General features: G+C 40.3%; 1 protein-coding gene across 1 annotated transcript in view; it reads left to right on the top strand.

Annotated features, from left to right (window-relative positions):
- The window catches only part of LOC124789508 (acetylcholinesterase-like), a 107,280-nt gene that overhangs the window by 14,207 nt on the left and 70,779 nt on the right, over positions 1-22,294 (top strand). Inside the window, exons 2-3 of the mRNA XM_047256892.1 lie at positions 4,076-4,183; positions 17,176-17,310. Coding sequence (XP_047112848.1) covers positions 4,127-4,183; positions 17,176-17,310 — 192 coding nt within the window. The 5' untranslated portion in view covers positions 4,076-4,126. The remainder of the gene's footprint in view (positions 1-4,075; positions 4,184-17,175; positions 17,311-22,294) is intronic.

Below are 22,294 nucleotides of genomic sequence, written 5' to 3'. Positions count from 1 at the left end.
TTACCTGTACAAACCTGTGACCAGCATAGCAGCACGTTTCAGAGCGAGCACTGCCGTCAGTGGTGATCAGACATCCAAGTCCCACCATTTGTAATGTGCAGGGAACCCTCATTAACCGCGTTGACTTCAGTGAATAGCTGGTGCAGGGTACGGTGGACGACGCGCAGTGAGCGGTTTTCGTCCAGAAAGGTGGGAGAGGTCGTTCATTTGTTAAGAAGGGGAGGCCGACAAGAGTTTGCCTCCTTTCGGATGATCGGTGATGACGAAATCGGCGCGTACGCCCTGCAATCTTTCTCAAACGATTTCACAGAAAATATTTGGTAAAAAATTTTCTTTTTTCTTTAATTGTAGCTTTATGTCAGGTTCATTATGATGTGCCCATCATTTCGTTTATGCTCGTAGTTTCTGGGATATTTACGTGTCAGTAAGACATTTCACAAAATTCGAAAATGTTTGCAATGCGAAACAGGGGTCGCTATGATTTTATGTCTGGGGAATATTACATAATATGTTGCTGCGTATGAAATTTAGCTAAGATATTGAATTTTATTTAGACTTGGTTGAAGGTCTCTATCTGTCACCGATGTCGAGGAAATTGATCTGACGTAGCCCACTCATTTGCGATCGCACCGCGCCAGCGACAAAGCCAAGATGAAACACGCACAACATTCCTCATGTTTCATAAACGTAGAAGAGGAGAGTATTTTGCTACATGTTTATCACGCAAAACTTCTTTAGGTACTGTGTTACTCCAGAAACTAGAGACTTTTCCCATGAAAGAATGTGAGCTTTAAAGGTCATCGACAGCTGGTGAAACGAGAAATGCTATGGCTTTGGGAATAACATAAGTAAAGTCATTACACTTTTATTTCGTACCGAGGGTGTCATTTTCCATAAAATTCTGACCTTACTTTTCCTTAATAAACTTAATAAACCACAGTTTCCGATTTATCTCTCAATTGCGTCTGCACAGCACGCTAGTGAGGTGAGACTGTGTAAAGTCCGCTGAGATTTGGCAAAAGAAGCAAATTTTAACATGGCAACAAGAGACATGTGTAGGTTTTACTCCTGACTCTTCTCTGAAGAAATAAAAAGTGTAAGTTAGATTGGTCACCTTACATGTTTTTAATAAAGACGTGTACGTACCAAAAATATACTGAATGTAAACTACCATGATATATGCAAGAATTACGTTAATTTCTTTTGGGAATGTAGCTTTTTAGAGAATGTGATTTGATTGCAAAATCTCAAGGTGCTTACTCTGATGAAAGTAATTTGAATGACATAATCTAAAGAATGCAATCGACTCAACATTTTTCACAAAAAAAAAAGGACCCCAGTATTGTGGCCACAGATTAGCAGTTCTGTGTGGAATGAATCCGGTGACCGTAGATCAGAAAATAAATCACGAAGGATATATATTGAATATTGGAATTTCTTAGTTGCTAGAAGAGAATGGTGCTCTCCTTGGAAATTTACTCCATTGTTCATTCTTTGTAGTACGGTTGGAAGAAACAAGAGAGAGAAGAAATGACTTTCCGACGGCCTAGATCTTATTTCTACAACGAATCTGCCACGTGCACTCAAAACAGCGAATACACCGCTATAGGCCGAGATATTAGTTTTGAAAACAAGCTCTTGGCTGTACCAAGTAAATTCTCCGCTATGGATGTCCTTCTGAAGTGCTAGTACAGCAAGGAACGCAAGAGCGTGTCTGTGAACGTTCGAAAGGGAAAGGAAAGTTTTACGAAAATTAAAGCACCGAAGGAAACTCGGGAGTCATAATAACTTAGTTGGCAAGAGCAGTCAGGAAGAAAAGCATCGTGCCGACTTCGAGTCCTGTCAGCATTAATTTTCCACAAAATTTCGAAACAAAGCACACTCAACTGCCAACATCGATTCTAAAACGTGACCTTGTTTACCCTGGCCAGCTCATGGGCTGCTAACAGGTTGCAACGTTCCCTCGTCAAGTAATTTTCCAGCAATCATCATCATCCAAGAAACCGACACTCTTCCTACATACATCGGGTAAACTTCCATGAACCGTGTTAAGACTAAGCGGCCATTTTTCACTGTTACCGACATGTTCGTCTCGGGACAAACAGCAACCATACTCATACTGAAAATAATTCTCAATTGTTTTTCAGTCTCAGTTGCACATTTATCGTTTGATGACATGCTTCAATTACTCTGGATCATCTTCAGATCAATAGTTGCCCCAGCAGGTCGTCTTGTCTTTCCGGAACGTTATTCCAGAGCAGTCTCAAAATACAAGGCGGGCTGACGACTTTACTACTTAGATATGAAGATGGTCTACAGTGACCGAAACGTGTCATAAAATTAAAAATGTGCTACTGAGATTGAACAATAAATGAAAATTATTTCAGTGGCTGTTGTTATAAGCTTTATTGATCAAGTGGCTGATATAGCGATCTTGGGTTCATTTAATTTGCAGGAGCATAAGCCCTTCACGGCCCACAAGTGTGGTTTATACAAGCAGGGCCTGACGCCTGTAGTAGACATGTGGGGCACCTGGCTGTCCTATGACCCCTTCTTGCTTCAACGCCTTCAAGTTGTCACCGATCCTCTGCCCCGCCGATAATTAACAGTCTTCCGTGCCTTGATAGGATGGCCCTGTCAGCATGCTATCCTACTTCATTTCATTCATCTAAGAAGACACATGATTGTGCATCCTTAGTACTACTACAGTTTCTACAGTAAGCTACAAAGTTCCCCAGTGGTCAATACTTCCGAAAAGAGAGCTGATGAAGGAGGGTAGCTCTTGAAAGGAAACTTTAAAGTGCTGTTGCTGATCTACTCTGTTAGAGTACATGGTTTAAGCAAAAAGTAAAAGAGCTACTGTCTCGAAAGTCGATTTAAGTTTATTGTCCATTCTTAATGATCTTGTGCAGTACGTATTTCTCACTGGGCACTAGACGGTTACTCAATTCTCGAAGATATTGCAGGTGACGTCTTATTAATGTCGACAGACGACTCACGCGGCGTCGCTCGAATTCCTTATCTTTAGATTTCTACACTAGTTGTGTTCTATAAAGACACTTCCAGCTTTTTTGGGACTTAAACCGATTGGAAATTCTCTAACACATTAATACGGAAATAAAACAACACGTCGCTTTCGATTTCTTCATTTGTGTAGTGACCGGACAACTATCAAGGCCACGGTATCATTGGAATCTATCGTAGATATCCCTCGCTATCGTTTTCTGTTAGGAGAGCCACTGGCATCGTTTGCCACACTACGACAGCGCGTATATCACCAACTTGCAATTTGCTGATTCTTCTGTGTTGTTTACTGTCACCCTCCTCCCTCGCCCTTCCTTCCCACCCGTTTACAAAACTTCGTTGCACACATTTGCAAGAATTACAGCCATTTAACTAAGTCTGACAACGATTCAGTGAATTTAAGAAAGGTTTTCTCCGTCTGTTTCAGATATTTGAGAGGCGACACATCCGTCATTGATAGTGGTCCGCACTCCCTACAGATACACGTTGTCGGCGCCGAACATTCGGCTATCAGCTGTTATCGTTTTCGACGGCCCCTGGCTTGTCTCTGTATTTTTCTTTAGTAGAATTTGTAGTTTATTGCTATTAGTTTGATTCGTCTAAACCTTCTTTATATTTTCTGTAAAAATCTGCTTTCAAATATAAATTTCTTAAATCGTCGCTTCGACGAAATATCAGACTCCTCGAATCCTGGACATCCGACCGACGCCACAACAAAGATGCTCTATGTGCTGCCACCTTGTGCAGCCATTCGTTATCAAGATTAAATTCAGAAAAGTTTTATTACGTCGTAAAACATGGAGCATGGCCATTACTAGAAATTTCACATGTGAGAAATCAGAAACGTACATTTCACTCTAATCCTACAGGAGAAGGCATTCTCAGCGGAGTAGCTTTGTAATTACGAAACGTTTCATAACTTCCGCCAGTAATGGTGATAACAGCAGCTTCATCAGATAACGCCTAGTACAGTGTTCGAATATATCGCTGCTGTATATAAAGTGTCGGAATATTACAAAACTTATCTCAGTGGAATCCTTGTGATTTTCAGGACGCTGGGGAACTCTCGGCAGCAGTGAAACAGGATAACAACGCCCCAACTATGCATTTCCCAATCGCCGCTACGCTAGCAATCGTCGGGTCCGTAACGCTCTGCAAGGTAATTATTGCTGGCAGTATATTCAGCGCAGACTCTCAGACCTGTTGCTGTTCCTTTGCAATAATGTTTATCCAAGGGTTATGTAACAGTGACCTTACACAGTATTCTAGCTTTTCTTTCACTGCAGTTCACACATCATCCGTAAGAGCCTCTTAAGAAATTCCTTGATTCTGCAGGGTGTATAGACAATTCCTCACGTATTAAAACTACGTCGTGGAAATGGACAAATATACATCTACATTTATCCTCCGCAAGCAACCCTACAGTGTATGGTGGAGGGTACTTTGTGTACAAACGTCATTTCCCCATTATCTTGTTCCAGTGAGGCTTCTGTGAGGGCCCCAATCCCTCTAATTTTATCCTCACGTTCTTTTCGCAAGATATGCGCAGGAGCACGCAGTATGTTGGCTGGCTCTTCTACAAACGTACTCTTTCAGCAATTTTACAGTAGAGTATACTGTGATGCAGAATGCCTGTGTTGCACCGTCTGCCACTGCAGGTGATTGGCCATCACCGTGACGTTTTGCGCTCTTATTAAATCAACCTGAAACAAAACGTGCTGTTCATCTGTCGTCTTCTCTATTTACTCTATTACTCATGTCTAGTACCGTCCGCCCCGACAGCTGAATGGTCAGCGTGACGGACTTCCGTCGTAAGGACTGCCGTCCTAAGGGGCCCAGGTTAGATTCCCGGCTGGGTAGGGGATTTTCTGTGCTCAGAGACTGGGTGTTGTGTCGTCTTCATCGTCATTTTATCCCCATCCTGCGCGCAGATCGTCCAATGTGGTGTCGAATGTAATAAGACCTGCACCAAGGTGGCGAGACCTGCCCCGTAAGGGGCCTTCCGGCCGATGACGCCAAACGCTCATTTCCATTTTCAGGTCTAGTACGGATCCCAAACTGACTGATCGAATGAATGTCATGTTAGCTACTTCCTTTTTTGATGGGGTACACTTTCTGAGAACTTTCCCAATGAATCTCCAGCATCTGCCTTAACCGCGATTAATTTTATATGGTCATTGCCCTTCAGATCTCTCCGTACGCAAATTGACAGACATTTTATGGAAGGAACAGCTTCCTGTGATTGTATCTATCTTGTAGTCATACAATAAAGGGTCCTTCTGTCCATGTGTTCGCATTGCTTTACATGTGTATATATTGAGGGTTAGTTGCAAATACAAAGACAGAACTACTATATGAATACATAAATGAAGAACAATTACTTCTAACAAATATCTAGGTACGTCTGCGGTAATCTCTCTCATATACTGAACAATCCAAAAATAGTATAGAGCAATCAGTGTGCTTTAATATAGCATACGCTCTGGTGTCGAATGAAAGATTTATTCTGAGTACCAACAAGTTCAAGTACGGCATTAGAAAATGTTCGGATTACTCATTTGGTAAGAGCATCTTCCGTCTCAGGCAAGCCGCACATAACGCACCTTCACGTTTACTATTACAACTTTGTCAGAAGCGCAAAAATGTCAGCCACAGATCGTTCCCTACAGTCTTTTTACTTCTCTTTGATGTATTAATAAGTGACGTTCAGCTGAAAGTATCCTCCCAGCACAACATTTACAGGCAAGTGGATTTGAAACTATTGTCACTGGATTGTTTCTTTTATATCATTCAATTTATGTTTGAAAGAGATTCTGTTTTCCTCGTCTTTACTAAACGTCATTGTTCATTAGTACTATCACTAATTTATCTTCTATACTCTACTCTACTACACAGCTAACAGGTTGCAAATAACTGTTTGGTACACTGACCTATGTTTCCACTCCTCTAAGGATGTCTTCTTCAGAATGTATTTTTAAGAGACCCTGCAAAATAATACACAGAAAAATACTTTTGACAAAATTATTAACCTAGATGACAATTGTCATGGCATACAAAGGTTACTTATGTGAAGTTACACTGCGAGGAAGCAATGGTCCAACTTTCGAGCAGATATGCTCGAGTCAAAAATTAAAATTAAACACTTTGAAGCCTTTGGCATGTATCCCTTGCTGGTAACAACGTCAGACTGATCAGTCTAGTGGCTTACATTGCTGTTACGAAAGCAATACAAGCTGTGACCCCTATTGGGTGGAATATGCCCACCTGAGTCATTATAACAGATATAATTGAACTAAGCAACAATTGACAGAAAAACCAAGTGCAAAGGAAAAGAACTTAATATAATTTTGAAATTACAAAAAAAGTAGGGCAAATAAAGTGCAACACAGCCATCTATGAGGCTATACAGGAATTATCGTTATGTAAAGCACAGGATATTACAGAATATTCATACAAATAGCTGCACAATCCGAAAAATATGTGGGTGAAGGCAGCTTTAGTAGTATTCATCTATGAGATTCGAAGACTAAGATGCTTCGGAACTAGAGGCAGGAAAACAAGTAGAAAATAAAAGAACCGAAATTACGCGAGTAGTGCATTAAAGTTATTAAGAAAAAAATTTACATAATTCTAACAGTTCATTGAGATTGAGACCATCGTTCTTAGTAATATGATAGATAACCTCTAACTCCTCGAATCTGTCGAGCCTATGATCCATTTCTTCCCTACGTCAAACTCAGCTTTCTTCAACGCTTTTCGATTTGTGGCCGGAAATTAATAGATGATCAGCAAAATTGTAATTCTATACATTAGCGCCTCTTTTTCCCAATAAATGTTCCTTGTATCTGATCCTGAAAGATCTTCCAGTTTGTCCAATATAATAAATGAGACTGAATGATCTTCCAGTTTGTCCTATATAATAAATGACACATGTATCGCAAGTGATGTTATAAACCCCAGAACCATTAGAAGATAGTGATTCACCATTAACAGGAATATTATCTATCATTCTCAAAACAGTTATAATACTTTTAGTTGCAGTGTTTGTAAGTAATACCCCAGTTACATATTAGACACCTTTTTCTAAATATACTTCAGGGATATTGATCAGAACTATATGAACATTCCTACCAGTTTCAAGATTAATTTTATTACAATACCATAACTAGAGCTATTTTATTGTGTAGTTTAAACTATTGAAGCAACGCTCACAATGAATATCATGGATAACAATCAAACTGAAGATATGAATAGTCAGATTATATTGATGTTGTAGTAGATGTTTACATAAAATGAGAAAGAAAACTGGAAATTCACGTATGTCACACTCTATTTGTAGAAATCGAACAATTTTTTATATGAACACAAATTTTAATCAAACAGAACCCCCAGATATGTTATATTCCTGAACAGTTGCAGCATTAGAAGCTAAGAGTGATGCAACATCAAAATAATAACTCTAAGGAATATTTACAATACTACTGCTTGGATTATTATTTACACAGTGCCCATACATCAAAACGGCCTAAAGTGATAACAACTGTTACTGAAAAAATATTGGTGAACTGCATTTAAAGATGTTAGTAAACGTAATACGTCATGTGCGTTGTAATGAGATAAAAGAATGTAAACAATGAACTGTTAAACGAAACAGGAGTGTATCAAAGCCTACTTCTGATAGGAAAATCACTACCATATCATCTGTTTAATAACTTTCCTATTGCATTAACTTAATATAATGAAATAAACTTGATGAATTTAAATAATTAAACATAATTTATGCAAATAAGGAAGAAAAATTTCATACTAAAGACACAAAACTTTATTCTCAGTGTCTGAACCTCCTAAGAAGAATTTGAATGTTCCACGAAATTTTAGGTAGACTACTCTTAGCGTTACTAGTAATCTAATTGCTGTTCCAGTTAACACAACTGTAAAATAAATTATTTATAATCAATTATACTTATATAATGAAACCAATGTACTTTGGTATCAAATTCACATAAGAGAATAATTTTCCATTCATTTAAATTTTAATTATGTGATTGTTCCTTAACAAACAAAGAAAGGGCATCAACATTGTGGTGCAACATAAATTTCAGAGTTAAACAGAGATGATAGACCTGGCAGGTGGAATGAATGTCCTAAGTACGACTATGTGGTAGGAGATTTTGTTTTCAGTTATGACTGAAGAAGAAGATATAAGAGACTCATTATTGAAATAAGAAAGTTTGAAAGACGTTTGGAAACAAACTATGTAGAGAAGACAAAAGCATGTTTGTCTGCTAGTGAGTAATGCATGTTTGTTTGTTTCGCAGATTTACCAGAAATTTGGAGCTGTTATTAAATAGCAACACTGCTAAATATTTTCGAGATCCTTGATCTAACACCCCATTACCATTCTGTTTAATGATATTTAATATGTAACTGTATCTAAAATGGAAAACCAAAGAGCTGTATGCCACAATGGCCAGGCCAGTGAGAGCAGAGGAGGCGAGCCCACAGAGAATGCTGTGGACACACGATTGGGCATTGTGGGAAGTGTTGAATTCGTCAAGGTAAATGTGAGTGCAGCGAAACAAGACAAAACATGCTTCAGGTCAATGGTCCAGACTGTTGCTGATGCTGTCACTGCAGCAGTGTTGCGAAAAATGTAGCGAAGACACTGTAGGTCTATGTGATCCGTGTCTGTGCCCTGACCAAATCATTGAAGGGAACTGTGGATATGGCATAATTGCTCAAACGTAACTTAACAGAATAATCTGACGAGCTTGATCACTATCAGATCGGAATTCCAGAGCACGGGAAAGAGAACTTCGAAAGTACGGTGATAAATCTTGCCTGAGAGAAGCTAGGGGTGCAGTGACAGAAAATGACGATGAAAGTCAAAAAGTGGTGTTAACGAGGCCGTGCTCTACGAAACCTAGAACTATAATAGTGAAATTTGTATCATATATGGAATGACGTTACGAGAGGAGAAGAAACTTTTTGAGTTAGCTCTGCCAATTGCTGGGAGACTCCAGATGTGAATTAGACAACTTGTGTACCCGTAATGGCACGATAATGGCGAAGAAAGCTGCTAAAAAACACAATTTTCATAGCAAATGAACTGAAAACCTAACAAGTAGAACCTAAAAACACGTCTTTTCATGCGGTGGTTATTTATATGTTTGTATGATACTGTTTCCGTACAACATAAATGTGATTTACCCATTTGATACTGAACTACTTTACTTTATAACTATTTCTTTTTTGTGTGTCTTTTCCCCTGTACTGACTTAACTTTACCATGTTTTATTTGGCGCCTTGTTACCAAATAATTGGTGTTACTTATCATTAGAGCTATTGACATTAAATCATACACTGTCATTTTTTATCTTGCATTTGCTAGAGTTGTGTGAGAAATGTTTTTGGTCTACTCAGTAAATTTGACTTCCCACTACCTCTTCTTTTCGTGTGACAGCTGTATAACCCAGCTGGCCTCGATCGCAGAACTATCCTTCCTATTTTCTCCCAGTTTCCATACGCCTTCTGCACATACTTCATGCTTTGACTCCGATGTGCTGCCTGGGATTTTGGACATGTCTGAAACAACAGACACCATGTATTTATATACCTGATTCTCCTTGATCAGCTATGATCCTGACACCGTAAGTACGAATCTACAATCACATTCGACCTCCTGCAGGAATTTCAAAGTAGCGAGCAAGGTGGACATAGATGGGCACTATGGATAGGTGGTGCGAGGTGGGAATGTGGGTCAGCCGAGGACAATACCGAAGTAGTCTGCGTAATAGCAATAGACACTGTGTCCAGGTGGCTCACTGGTTAGCGCTATTGCCTAGTAAACAAGAGACCCCAGGTTCGAATACCGGTCTAGGGCACAGTTTCACTTGTCACACTTACTCCGCGTAAAGTTCCGATGCAGATGACATAATGAATTTCTGCCTTTTCCCTTCTTCCGTGCACCCTCCCCAACCACCTCCTCCACCTTCAATTTGGATAAAATGTCCAGTCTCTGGCCTGTCATCGCGACGAGTTCCACCATATGTTTCAAGATGCAAACATGTATATAAAATTTCTGTCAGACAGAAGCGATCCACAACAGTGTAAATGCATTCATCTATGTCTTCTAGAACAGGGCAGATGTAAGATACGAGAGGGGGTAAACAAGCTCTGACGTATTATCACGCTATGTACATCCAACTCTAATGAAGAGAAACAAGTTGGCTGTATGCTCATGTACACCAGATCACTTTCTTCTTCAAATCTAACGCCACTTCAGCTTGACCTACCCATTATATAGTAAACTGTCACAGCCCCATACATACATTTGCAATGAAATCCTCAGAGTAATATCCGCAGCTGTTATGTGTGGCTGTAACATAAATTTCGTGTTGTGGTCGCTAGAGTGTCCAAGAAAGAAAACCACAACGGACTATTTACACAGACGTTGTTGTTGTTGTTGTTGTCTTCAGTCCTGAGACTGGTTTGATGCAGCTCCCAATGCTACTCCATACAGTAAAGCTGCATGTCCTCGGGAAAAATTACGGCTGTAGTTTCCCTTTGCTTTCAGCCGTTCTCAGTACCAGCACAGCAAGGCCATTTTGGTTAATGTTACAAGGCCAGATCAGTCAATCATCCAGACTGTTGCCCCTGCAACTGCTGAAAAGGCTGCTGCCCCTCTTCAGGAACCACATGTTTGTCTGGCCTCTCAACAGATACCCCTCCGTTGTGGTTGCACCTACGGTACGGTCATCTGTATCGCTGAGGCACGCAAGCCTCCCCACCAACGGCAAGGTCCATGGTTCAGACGTTAAGTGCACCATTGTATCTTAAACTTCAACAAAGATACAAGTGACAGATTGGTATATAACGTGCCTTACGTTAAGGAACATGAAAGAGAAACCTTCTGATTTTCTGAGCAACATATGTATTCCACTATATTACGGTACAATTATTGTTCCCGAAAGACCGGAAAAGGAAGAGGAAAACCAGCACATGTGAAAACGGTTGCGGTAAAGCAACTTAGGAAACTCAGAGACGCCGTACATCGTGCATAGAAACGACGTCCCACACCTGAATATCATGTTGCTTACTATTACAAAGGCAACAGAGCTAGTCAGTCTGCGAGAAACGCTACATTAACTCACAATTGATATAAACCAGACGCTGATAGTGCAAACTGCTTGTTCTATATAAATGCAATGTGCCGGCCGCGATGGTCTCGCGGTTCTAGGCGCTCAGTCCGGAACCGCGCGACTGCTACGGTCGCAGGTTCGGATCCTGCCTCGGGCATGGGTGTGTGTGATGTCCTTAGGTTAGTTAGGTTTAAGTAGTTCTAAGTTCTAGGGGACTGATGACCGCAGCTGTTAAGTCCCATAGTGCTCAGAGCCATTTGAACCATAAATGCAAAGGAAATATGGTAGTTGACGTAACGGCCTCGATCGAGAAGTCACATTACTGGCAATTCTGTTAAAAAAAGCTGTCAGGCGTGTCACACCAGCATTTACTGGACCCGTTAGGTCTCGGTCCTAATGACAGAGTTTCGTAGTGACCCATTATTGCCCATACAACAGGGATTTTCAATCAGTCCTTGACAACTGGTTTCCCTGTTGCCTGGAAAGAGACATCTGTCAAACCACTACCACAGGAGGTCCCCGCCACAGTCCGCAGCCCTCTAACACCCCATTTTTATCTTCTACCCTTGTGCTGGGTCTTAGACTATGTAGTGTACCAGCAGGTTACGAATTAATTAACAACAAACATTTATTTGACAGATACCAATCAAGCTAAGAGAAAACACACTTGAAACCGGGAATTGTTTCCCGACACGTGTCCTGTGAAATACGAATAAAAATTGTGATTCGTAGCAGAAAAGTTATTTTTAAACAAACCCATTGCTTTCACAGGCGCAACCATTCAAAAAATCCATTTATAATTTACAAAATCACAAAGCGTTTTGACAACTTTGGAAAATTGGTAATGTAAATAATGCATGCATATCCAAATATTCAAAAAGAACGTTTAGTGTCTCAAACAGCGACATAGGGTCACTTTATTTTGATATAAATAAGAACAGAAAAATGAATGGTGATCAAGTTTTGTTTTCAGAAATCATCTTATCGGCTGACGAATGGTATCACAGAATTACAAGACAACATACATGTACCACTCATTTCATAAAAGAGAAATTGGAGGCATCTTTCGCCCCACGCATCGTGTGGGACGAAAATACTCCACAAATCTTATTCAGGACCAACATTACCCCAGTATTATTCAGCTTTTCAGACTTGGATCAACCAGTCTAGCTCCTCCTATTCTCAGTCCATTCGCAGCTCAAGAGTATCTCACGTACTATCTGAACAACACATACTGGTAGGTTATCAAATCACTTTATACTCACTTTAAGCAGATTTCAGCATAAGAATTCCTCCTGTCCAGTCACTACCCACCTCCTGATAGTTCCCTTTTCACTATGCAAGTGGTCCCCGTCGGTGGGAGACACCATCAGCTATGGAGCCAAGCCTATCGTCGAGTGCATTGTTAAACCTCCTCGTCTTCACAGCTTTCGCCAATGTTATACATTATCTTATCCACTACTTCATTGTAAGCGACTGACAGTTCACAAAGTGAACTAAGTAATGCATTTCAAACGATGTAAGGTCCGTGATGGAATAACAACACTGATGACAGATTGCTACCTGCCACATGTAGGGAGTGTTGAGTCGCAGATAGGGACAGTGAAGAAAGATGTTGAAAAAGCAAGTCTCATCAAGCTCACTCATATGAACGATTCACCAACTTCTCCTTCTGAAATTTAGAGAATTATATATTCTCTCAAAAATAAAAGTTCATCTGGATTTGATGGTGCTTCCAAAATAATACTAAGCATTTGTTCGTCAGTAAACCTTATATCACACGAAAAATGTAATTCATCACTGACTTAAGACATTTTTCAGAGCGACTGAAATATGTAGTTGCTAAACTCCTTTCTAAGATAGATGATTAGAGTGATGTCAATAACTACCGACGTGTTTCACTACTGATATCATTTTTAAGAATGGGATGTGTTATAGAATTGTATCTCACCTGAGCAACGGTAATATCCTCAGCAAATCTGAGATTGGATTTGAGAATATTTGCTCTACTCAGACTGCATTTACATTTCATTAATAAAATTTTACAAGCATTTAATAATAAAATTTCGTGGTTGGTATTTTCTGCTACCTATATGAGGCATTTTACTGTGTTAATATATTATTGTTAACATATTATCTCTTAGATAAACTGAAGTTTGATGGGACTGACTGTATAGCCAATCAATGGGTAATGCCACACCAAACCAAAAAAATGTAGGATGTTCTACTTAGTGATTCAGCTGATACACTCCAGAGATATTATTCTAACTAGGACAAATCACATGTGGTGTTAGCCAAAGATCAGTCTAGGTCTGCTGTTGTTGCTCATACACGTAAACGATCTCCCATCCTATATACAATAAATAGCATTAGTTCTTTTTTGCAGATGACGCTAGTAACCAATGCAAGTATGCGTACAACAACTAAAGGAATGATAAACAGTATTCTTAAGAATATCATTGATCGGTCGTCTGGAAATGGTCTCACTCTCAGTTTTAAAAAGACGCAACGTATTCAGTTCTACACATCTAGGGGTCCTACACGGATGATGTGACCGTACTGACGAGAATTTAAACTGGGAAAAGAACATTTTGAAACTCCTTAAACAGCTTAGTTTTCCCACATTCACACTTGGAATCACTGCAAGTTATGAAGAGAGACAAATCAGTAAGTCGACATTTTTACATATTTTCATTCAATAAAGGTATATGTAACAACGTCCTAGCGCAGCTCATCTTTAGGAAACATAGTCTTCATCATTCAAAAACTTGGTGTAAGGGAAACATGTCGTGAACTACCAAGATCATCTTGTAGACATCTGTTTCAGGATTTAGGTATTCTGACTACTGCTATGCAATTTTTTTTTCCATCAGGAAGTTTGCTGTACATAATATAGTGCATTTGTAAAGGAAGAACGATGTTGGTACATAATACCAGAAGAAAAAATTAAATTCATTACGCCAGTGTAAGGTAGTCTTTAACACTAAAATAGGTGGATAATGCTGTGTTCAACATTTTTGATCACTTAGCTAGATATATAAAATGTCTGACAGATAGGAAAGTAAAATAAACTGAAAATGTTCTCCATTGACAACTCCTTCTTTTACGAAGACGAATTTCTACTAGTGTGACGTGTAACAGGTTGTGGGTAAGAACCCTGTAAATGATCAGTGCCTTACAAAATAGTTCACGGTTGTAGGACTGAGTCTCGGGATTTCGGTTAACCTGATGATGGCAACGTCATAGTCTGATGGAACATTCTGCCCATTGGACACTAATTTGTCAACAGTTACACTGGGAGACTGACGTTTATGCACTACCACCACTAATTATTTTCATAATTATCTGATCCATGCCATACCAAATTGATACAGTTTTACTATGGTTTACTAAAATCATCCCTTCTAAAAGGCTGGTGTTCTCTTAAATTGATCACAGTGATTTATTTTCAGAAGCATTCTCGAAGTTAGACAGCAGTACGTTTGTAATGACGTAGATATCAACAGTATGTTAACCCCTAACCTTTCACCGTTTCTTCACAGTGTTAGAGCACCCTTACAGAAATCTATAACTTGTAAGGGGGCTGAGTAAATAATATTTCGAGTTGGAACGCATGTCTGGAAACGCACCGTTCCTTGCTACAATCATTTGAAAATTTATTGGTAACGCAACCACTTGTGCAAGTAATTTATTAAGCGTGACCCAGTACACCACTTGTTTCCCCATTATGCTCATTAAAAATCCAAGAAAGATAACCAGTTGACGGGCTCGTTTCAGCGAGATTTAGTACGGCTTCTTGCATTTCGGAAGTGCGGTGTCTCCCTGCAGCAGCACAGTAACGCCTGCTCACAGTAAAGGTACTGCTCTCGAGGCCGTTGCGTAATTGCAGCGAGAGGGGTATGTAATGAGTCGGACATTGTGGATAGCGATCTTGATAAAGGCGACGAGCAGCTGTTTCATTACTGTGAGCTTCGCCATACAGAAGGATCGTGTCGGTATATTCTGCAAACGTGTGCTCAACCATGTAGCCCTGACACTTACAGACACGAGAATGGAACTCGAACCAGGTGGGAGAGGTAGTATAGACGTCAAATGACATCAGCCGATCCGACAGAATCAGCCCTCCCCCCTCCTCCCGACCTCGCCTGCGCCGCCGTCACTACCCTGTTGTATATCTACCTAGAAAACAAGTTTTCAAGCGGCTGTAGTACGTAAACGGTACGTTTTAAGACATGGATTCCAGTTCGTAATATTGTGTACTCTGTCCCCCCTACAAGTTATAGAAGGCTATTCCCTGCCCATTTGTCAGGTGTGTAACTAGCTGACTGTCTACGGTTTGTGCCAACTTCTTAATTGTTTGCCTCTGCAAATGGTCTGCTACCCTGGATGTAAAGAAGAAAAGGGGAAAGACTGAGCAGCTGCGTATGTTCGTAGTGGCCACAGTATCTTATCCATATATCATTTTAACATTTCATTAGGTTGTTGGTACGTGTCGGAGCCCCACACGCGTGTTTGATGCATTTATGTGCCATATTTCAATGTACCTATTCTTTCCTCTTTTTGTCCGATCAGTTGAATGTATGGATGAGAGTGTGCAATGATTTCCGGGTGTAGGTACGTGGGAGCGTAGTAGTCTGCCATTGTGTCAGAGCAGCCAAGTGTAGGAAACACGTGCCAGGTAGCAAAGTGGTTTCTGTTTGCCTTGGACGGACCTTTTTTGTAGGTTAGCACCACAGTAGGGGTTCCTCTGGTCACTTTCGTAGGTATGGGGCGGTTTTGGTTGAGAGCGAATGCTCGTGGATTGTTCCGTTGGACGCGAGACCTACTGGCGGTAATTGTGCCTTTGCGATGAGAAGTTAATGTTGTGTTTTATGTAAGTTTTTCTGAGCTAGTCAAAGAAAATTATTCCTTTCATTGTTCATAGCTTATTTTCCTGTGTGACGTATTTTACTTGCTAATTCGCGACTGTTAAATGCGTTAAAATCCAGGGAAGGTGTAGGCTATTGTTCAGTTGAACTGTTAATCAAACACGTGGAGCCGTGTTGGGTTTATTGTGATTCAGTTAATTCTGTTTAGTATCCCTTTCGCAAGAGCATATATGTTGTGTATGATTTCCGTGATTTTATGACAGAATTTTGTGCAATTTGTCTCACTTGATAACTTTCTTTGTGCACGCTTTTGTTTGTGAGGTCCACGTGCTCGTGATCTAATAAGAAAGTTTATGGTGCCAAGGCTATAGTGATCTTCCGCTGTAGAATATCTGAATTAATTATGACTCTTAATTAGGCTTCATTTTTATAGCAATACACTTCAAACAGAAATTTTATTAATTTATCCAGCATGTTGAAATCGGAACAGCCTTTCTTGCTGCCCACGTATGCTGTGGTGAAGGTTTTTAGTTCTTTTCCTTCCTGTTAGTGTGTCAAGTGTATGTGAATATAAGCGTTCGTAATTAAACCATCCTTTAAACATTCCTTTTCCATAGATCACAGACCTTGCAAGGGACTCCGAAGTAATTTTCTAGAATTAATTAGTATGCGACGTATTAGATTGCAGCCAACAGCAGTCATCATGTTACCCACTATACTCGGTCATGTGTGCAATTTACCGATAAAATAAATGTTCTTCTGCCAGAATTGTTGTTTACGCTCTCACTGCTAAAATTCCACTTCTTGCTTCATCCAGCTGTGATGTACGACACATCCTACTGAATTCCGTTTGCGCGACAGTTGTATTGAGGCCACACTTTACCCCTATATTCAGATTAACTGTAAAGATACCCCACAAATGTAAAGATACCTTTCAGCGTCAACCTATATTCACTTCATAATGTCTTCAAAAGTGATAGTATGACATTGATTCTTATGTAACAGTTTTAAATTTTATATACTGAAACATTCCGGGGTTAATGATCGAGGGAATGAGTTTATTTACATTTTGGCGAATGCTTTTGGTAACGGAGACTTTTTATCTCACCCTCATACCCATGTGAACCTCACTCCTGTTGCAGGGAGAAGATGTGCTGGTGACCGTTCAGCAGGGAACACTACGAGGATCCACAGCCACGAGCGTCTACAACACCTCTTACTCGTCCTTTTTGGGTATCCCGTATGCCGTGCCGCCAACCGGGAAGTTGCGATTTTTGGTGAGTGTTCAACTGTCAGTGAGTAAAGTTGGACAGCTGTCTGAAGGTGACAGGGCGCACAGTTTTTGAACTGATCTTGTTTCAGTCCATCGAGAAATCTCAACAAAAATATCCAGATGGAAGAAAAAATGTCGAAACGTATCTACAATGAAGAAAACCGGCAAAGCGGTAACTTGCAAACAGCGTTTCGGATAAATAACTCGTGCTGGAAGTTATATATAATTTGTAATATACAAATGGGATGTCAGTTTGACACAGTACAAGTAATACTAATACGAATAGTAATTATTACATGCTGTAAGTACGATTCTTTTAAAGGCGACGTGTGAGACCCCAACAGCGTCATTCTTCTTGGAAAAAAAAAAAAAAAAACTTCCAGCTTGACGAGGATTTGAAAAATACAGCATCACGCTTTCCTGAAAGCCACCGATGCATCTTCTGTAACACATATGTGCTGTCTTACATACGATTCGTAATTTATATAGCGTTACAGGTACCTGGAGCTAAAGAAAAAAAGGAACAGAGATTCGGGTTTGACGTCTCGTCGGCGTCGAGGTCTTTAGTGACGGAGCACAAATTACGATTTATTTAAGGGTGAGGAAGGAACTCGGCAGTGCACTTTCAAAGGAATCGTCCCGGGGTCTGTCTGGAGAAATGTAGGAAATCATGGAATGGCAGAGGGTAACTCTTACCACAACTAGTTAACTTGTTTCCTGTTCCACTCGCAAATGAAGTGAGAGAAAAACGAATGTCTGTATCCCTCCGTGTGAGCTCTAATTTCTCTCACCTTCCTTTCATGGGCCTAACGTAAAACGTCCATTGGTAGCAATACAATCTCTCTGCAGTCAGCTTCAAATGCCGGTTCCCTAGATTTTTCAAAATTATTTCGCGACAAGAACGTCGTCTTCGCTCCAGGTATTTCCATAAGAGCTCACAAAGTTTGCCGATAATACTCGGTGTTGATCAAACTACCGCTACAGATCAAGCCTCACGCCGCTGATTTAGTTCGATGTCTGCCTTTAATGTGACCTGGTGGTGATCCGAACCACTCAAGCATTTCTCTAGAACGGATTGCACTTATTGTTCTATACGCGGTATCTTTTACACATGATTTACATGTTCCTAAAATTATCCCAATACTAAAATTCTCGCCTTCCCCACTACCGTCCTTGCGAGCTCATTCCACTTTATATCGCTTTGCAGCGTTACACCAGAATAGTAAATCGACATGACTGTGTCAAGCAGCATTCTACCAATATTGTACTCGAAAACTGGAGGTTTGTTTTTCCTTCTCATCCACGTTAACTTACACTATTCTACATTTAGAATAAGCTTCCATTTATCACATCAACTAGAAGTTTTGTCTGTCATCTGATACCGTCCTACTGTCACTCATCGACGATAACTACCTGTACATAAATAGCAGTAGGTTCCTGCTCACTCTGTCCATCAGATTATTTATGTATTTAGAGAACCGAAGGTTTCTTTGTTGTTAGGTCCCTTGTACCAATGTTGGTCTTTTCTAATTCTGTAATTTCCCTTGTCAAAGGTTTCCATTCGCCTTCAGCTGAACTGCCTACATTAAAATTCATTATCAGAGTATCTACCCAATTACATCTACACCTACATCATACTCCGCAAGCCACCTAACGGTGTGTAGCGGAGGATACTTTCGGTACCACTATGTGCCCCCTTCAACTCTGTTCCACTCGCGAATAGTGCGTAGGAAGAATGATTGTCGGTAAGCCTCTGTATTGGCTCTAATTTCACGAATTTTCTCTTCATGGTCAATACGCGAGATGTGTGTGGGGGGAAGTAATATGTTGTCCGACTCCTCCTGAAGAGTACTGTACCGAAATTTCACTTCTGGGACTTTACCAATGCAAGACGTGTTCTATTTCATGTATGTGAGGACAAATGTTCTCTTAGGATAATGTGACTGATCTGTCTAAGTTTCAGCACGCAGTTAATCACGGCTCTAAAACCGAATTCTTCTAACCTAATAAAAACAGCGTACAAACAATACATTCTACATTGTCTTAGGAGTCGCTTTCTCCGTGTCATAAAGACTGACCTGTTAAGGTGGGCTCTACATTATCCGGCCAGTAGAGAAGCCTCAGAACCGAAGCGTCAGGAACCATTCGTCCCACGTCACGACATCCAACCGGTTGCGCCCAGTGCGTTCAGTAGCCGCCGGCACAGATTCCTCCACATCTCGGATGAGATCTCCAGTCAAGCATACCGAGTGCTCAGTAGCATCCTTTCACGGTCACCCTGGTATTTCCCAGATGCGATGTTCGCCACGCTTGTTTCCTAGTATTCGTCTACTTGCTCTGAGGGTTTTCTGATGCGTTCAGCGTGAACTGCCACGTCGTAAAGAAACTGATTAATTAACTAACTTGACCTTTGACGCAGATAAGACAGGTACTGCATTTAAACTCTCTCTTGATATCTTTGCCTAGATGCATATATTTTAAAATTATTAACTTGTCTAAGATAAAAGTATGTGAAAGAATTTGACTTTAGATGATTATGTTTTCTTCGTGGCTGCTGTAGAGGAGAACGGTTTAGGTATAGGATCAGTTGGCGGTCGGACGTTTCCGTTTCTCCGGTTCTCAGAGATCGCCGGACTGAGTCGGAGAAAACCACTTCAACTCGCGATGAAGACCGTCTCTCTTGGCAGCTAAAGTACACAGTCGCCGTAAGATTTTTGGGAAACATTTTCAGAAGGAGAAGGTTGAACAACAGTGGTAATGTGCTGTCTTCTAACAAATTGGCCGCTTAGCGAACGTCTTGAACACACAAGCTGACGGCGAAATATTGCGCGTCGTTTTGACAGTGATAGTAGCAGATTCGCCCAGTATTGTTAATGTGTGAGGAAATCACTACGCACTGTGTTGCTAAACACACTAATAGTCTTATGAAGGTCCGGGCATCTAACATCGAATAAAGGTTCGTAGACGATATTGAACTCTTTTTCGTAAGAGAAATTGTTTATTTTTGATAATTGCGATTACAAGCTGTATCTCTTCTGCACTTCAAATTTATAGCCAGAAAAGGCTATATGCTTTTTTTTCACAGTAAAGAGCGTTGTCGTCTTTTTTTTTTCGTTTTTTTTTTTTTTTTTTTTTTTTTTTTTTTTTTTTTTTTTTTTTTTTTTTTTTTCATCCGTCTACTGGCTGGTTTGATGCTACCCGCCACGAATTCCTTTCCTGTGCTAACCTCTTCATCTCAGAGTAGCACTTGCAACCTACGTCCTCAATTATTTGCTTGACGTATTCCAATCTCTGTCTTCCTCTACAGTTTTTGCCCTCTACAGCTCCCTCTAGTACCATGGAAGTCATTCCCTCATGTCTTAGCAGATGTCCAATCATCCTGTCCCTTCTCCTTATCAGTGTTTTTTTACATATTCCTTTCCTCTCCGATTCTGCATAGAACCTCCTCCTCATTCCTTACCTTATCACTCCACCTAATTTTCAACATTCGTCTATAGCACCACATCTCAAATGCTTCGATTCTCTTCTGTTCCGGTTTTCCCACAGTCCATGTTTCACTACCATACAATGCTGTACTCCAGACGTATATACTCAGAAATTTCTTCCTCAAATTAAGGTCGGTATTTGATATTAGTAGACTTCTCTTGACCAGAAATGCCTTTTTTGCCATAGCGAGTCTGCTTTTGATGTCCTCCTTGCTCCATCCGTCATTGGTTATTTTACTGCCTAGGTAGCAGAATTCCTTAGCTTCATTGACTTCGTGACCATCAATCCTGATGTTAAGTTTCTCGCTGTTCTCATTTCTACTACTTCTCATTACCTTCGTCTTTCTCCGATTTACTCCCAAACCATACTGTGTACTCATTAGACTGTTCATTCCGTTCGTTCCGTTCTTCACTTTCACTCAGGATAGCAATGTCATCAGCGAATCGTATCATTGATATCCTTTCACCTTGTATTTTAATTCCACTCCTGAACCTTTCTTTTATTTCCATCATTGCTTTCTCGATGTACAGATTGAAGAGTAGGGGCGAAAGGCTACAGCCTTGTCTTACACCCTTCTTAATACGAGCACTTCGTTTTTGATGGTCCACTCTTATTATTCCCTCTTGGTTGTTGTACATATTGTATATGACCCGTCTCTCTCTATAGCTTACCCCTACTTTTCTCAGAATCTCGAACAGCTTGCACCATTTTATGTTGTCGAACGCTTTTTCCAGGTCGACAAATCCTATGAAAGTCTCTTGATTTTTCTTTAGCCTTGCTTCCATTATTAGCCGTAACGTCAGAATTGCCTCTATCGTCCCTTTACTTTTCCTAAAGCCAAACTGATCCTCACCTAGCGCATTCTCAATTTTCTTTACCATTCTTCTGTATATTATTCTTGTAAGCAGCTTCGATGCATGAGCTGTTAAGCTGATTGTGCTATAATTCTCGCACTTGTCAGCTCTTGCCGTCTTCGGAATTGTGTGGATGATGCTTTTCAGAAAGTCAGATGGTATGTCGCCACACTCATATATTCTACACACCAACGTGAATAGTCGTTTTGTTGCCACTTCCCCAAATGATTTTAGAAATTCTGATAGAATGTTATCTATCCCTTCTGCCTTATTTTACCGTAAGTCCTCCAAAGCTCTTTTAAATTCCGATTCTAATACTGGATCCCGTATCTCTTCTAAATCGACTCCTGTTTCTTCTTCTATCACATCAGACAAATCTTCACACTCATAGAGGCTTTCAATGTATTCTTTCCACCTATCTGCTCTCTCCTCTGCATTTAACAGTGGAATTCCCGTTGCACTCTTAATGTTACCACCGTAGCTTTTAATGTCACCAATGGTTGTTTTGACTTTCCTGTATGCTGAGTCTGTCCTTCCGACAATCATATCTTTTTCGATGTCTTCACATTTTTCCTGCAGCCATTTCGTCTTAGCTTCACTGCACTTCCTATTTATTTCATTCCTCATCGACTTGTATTTCTGTATTCC

This window comes from Schistocerca piceifrons, chromosome 3 (genome assembly GCF_021461385.2).
Source record: "Schistocerca piceifrons isolate TAMUIC-IGC-003096 chromosome 3, iqSchPice1.1, whole genome shotgun sequence".
NCBI classification, from domain to species: Eukaryota; Metazoa; Arthropoda; class Insecta; order Orthoptera; family Acrididae; genus Schistocerca; species Schistocerca piceifrons.
The sequence above is the reverse complement of the archived record's forward strand: the minus strand, read 5'-3'. Positions and strand labels throughout refer to the sequence as shown.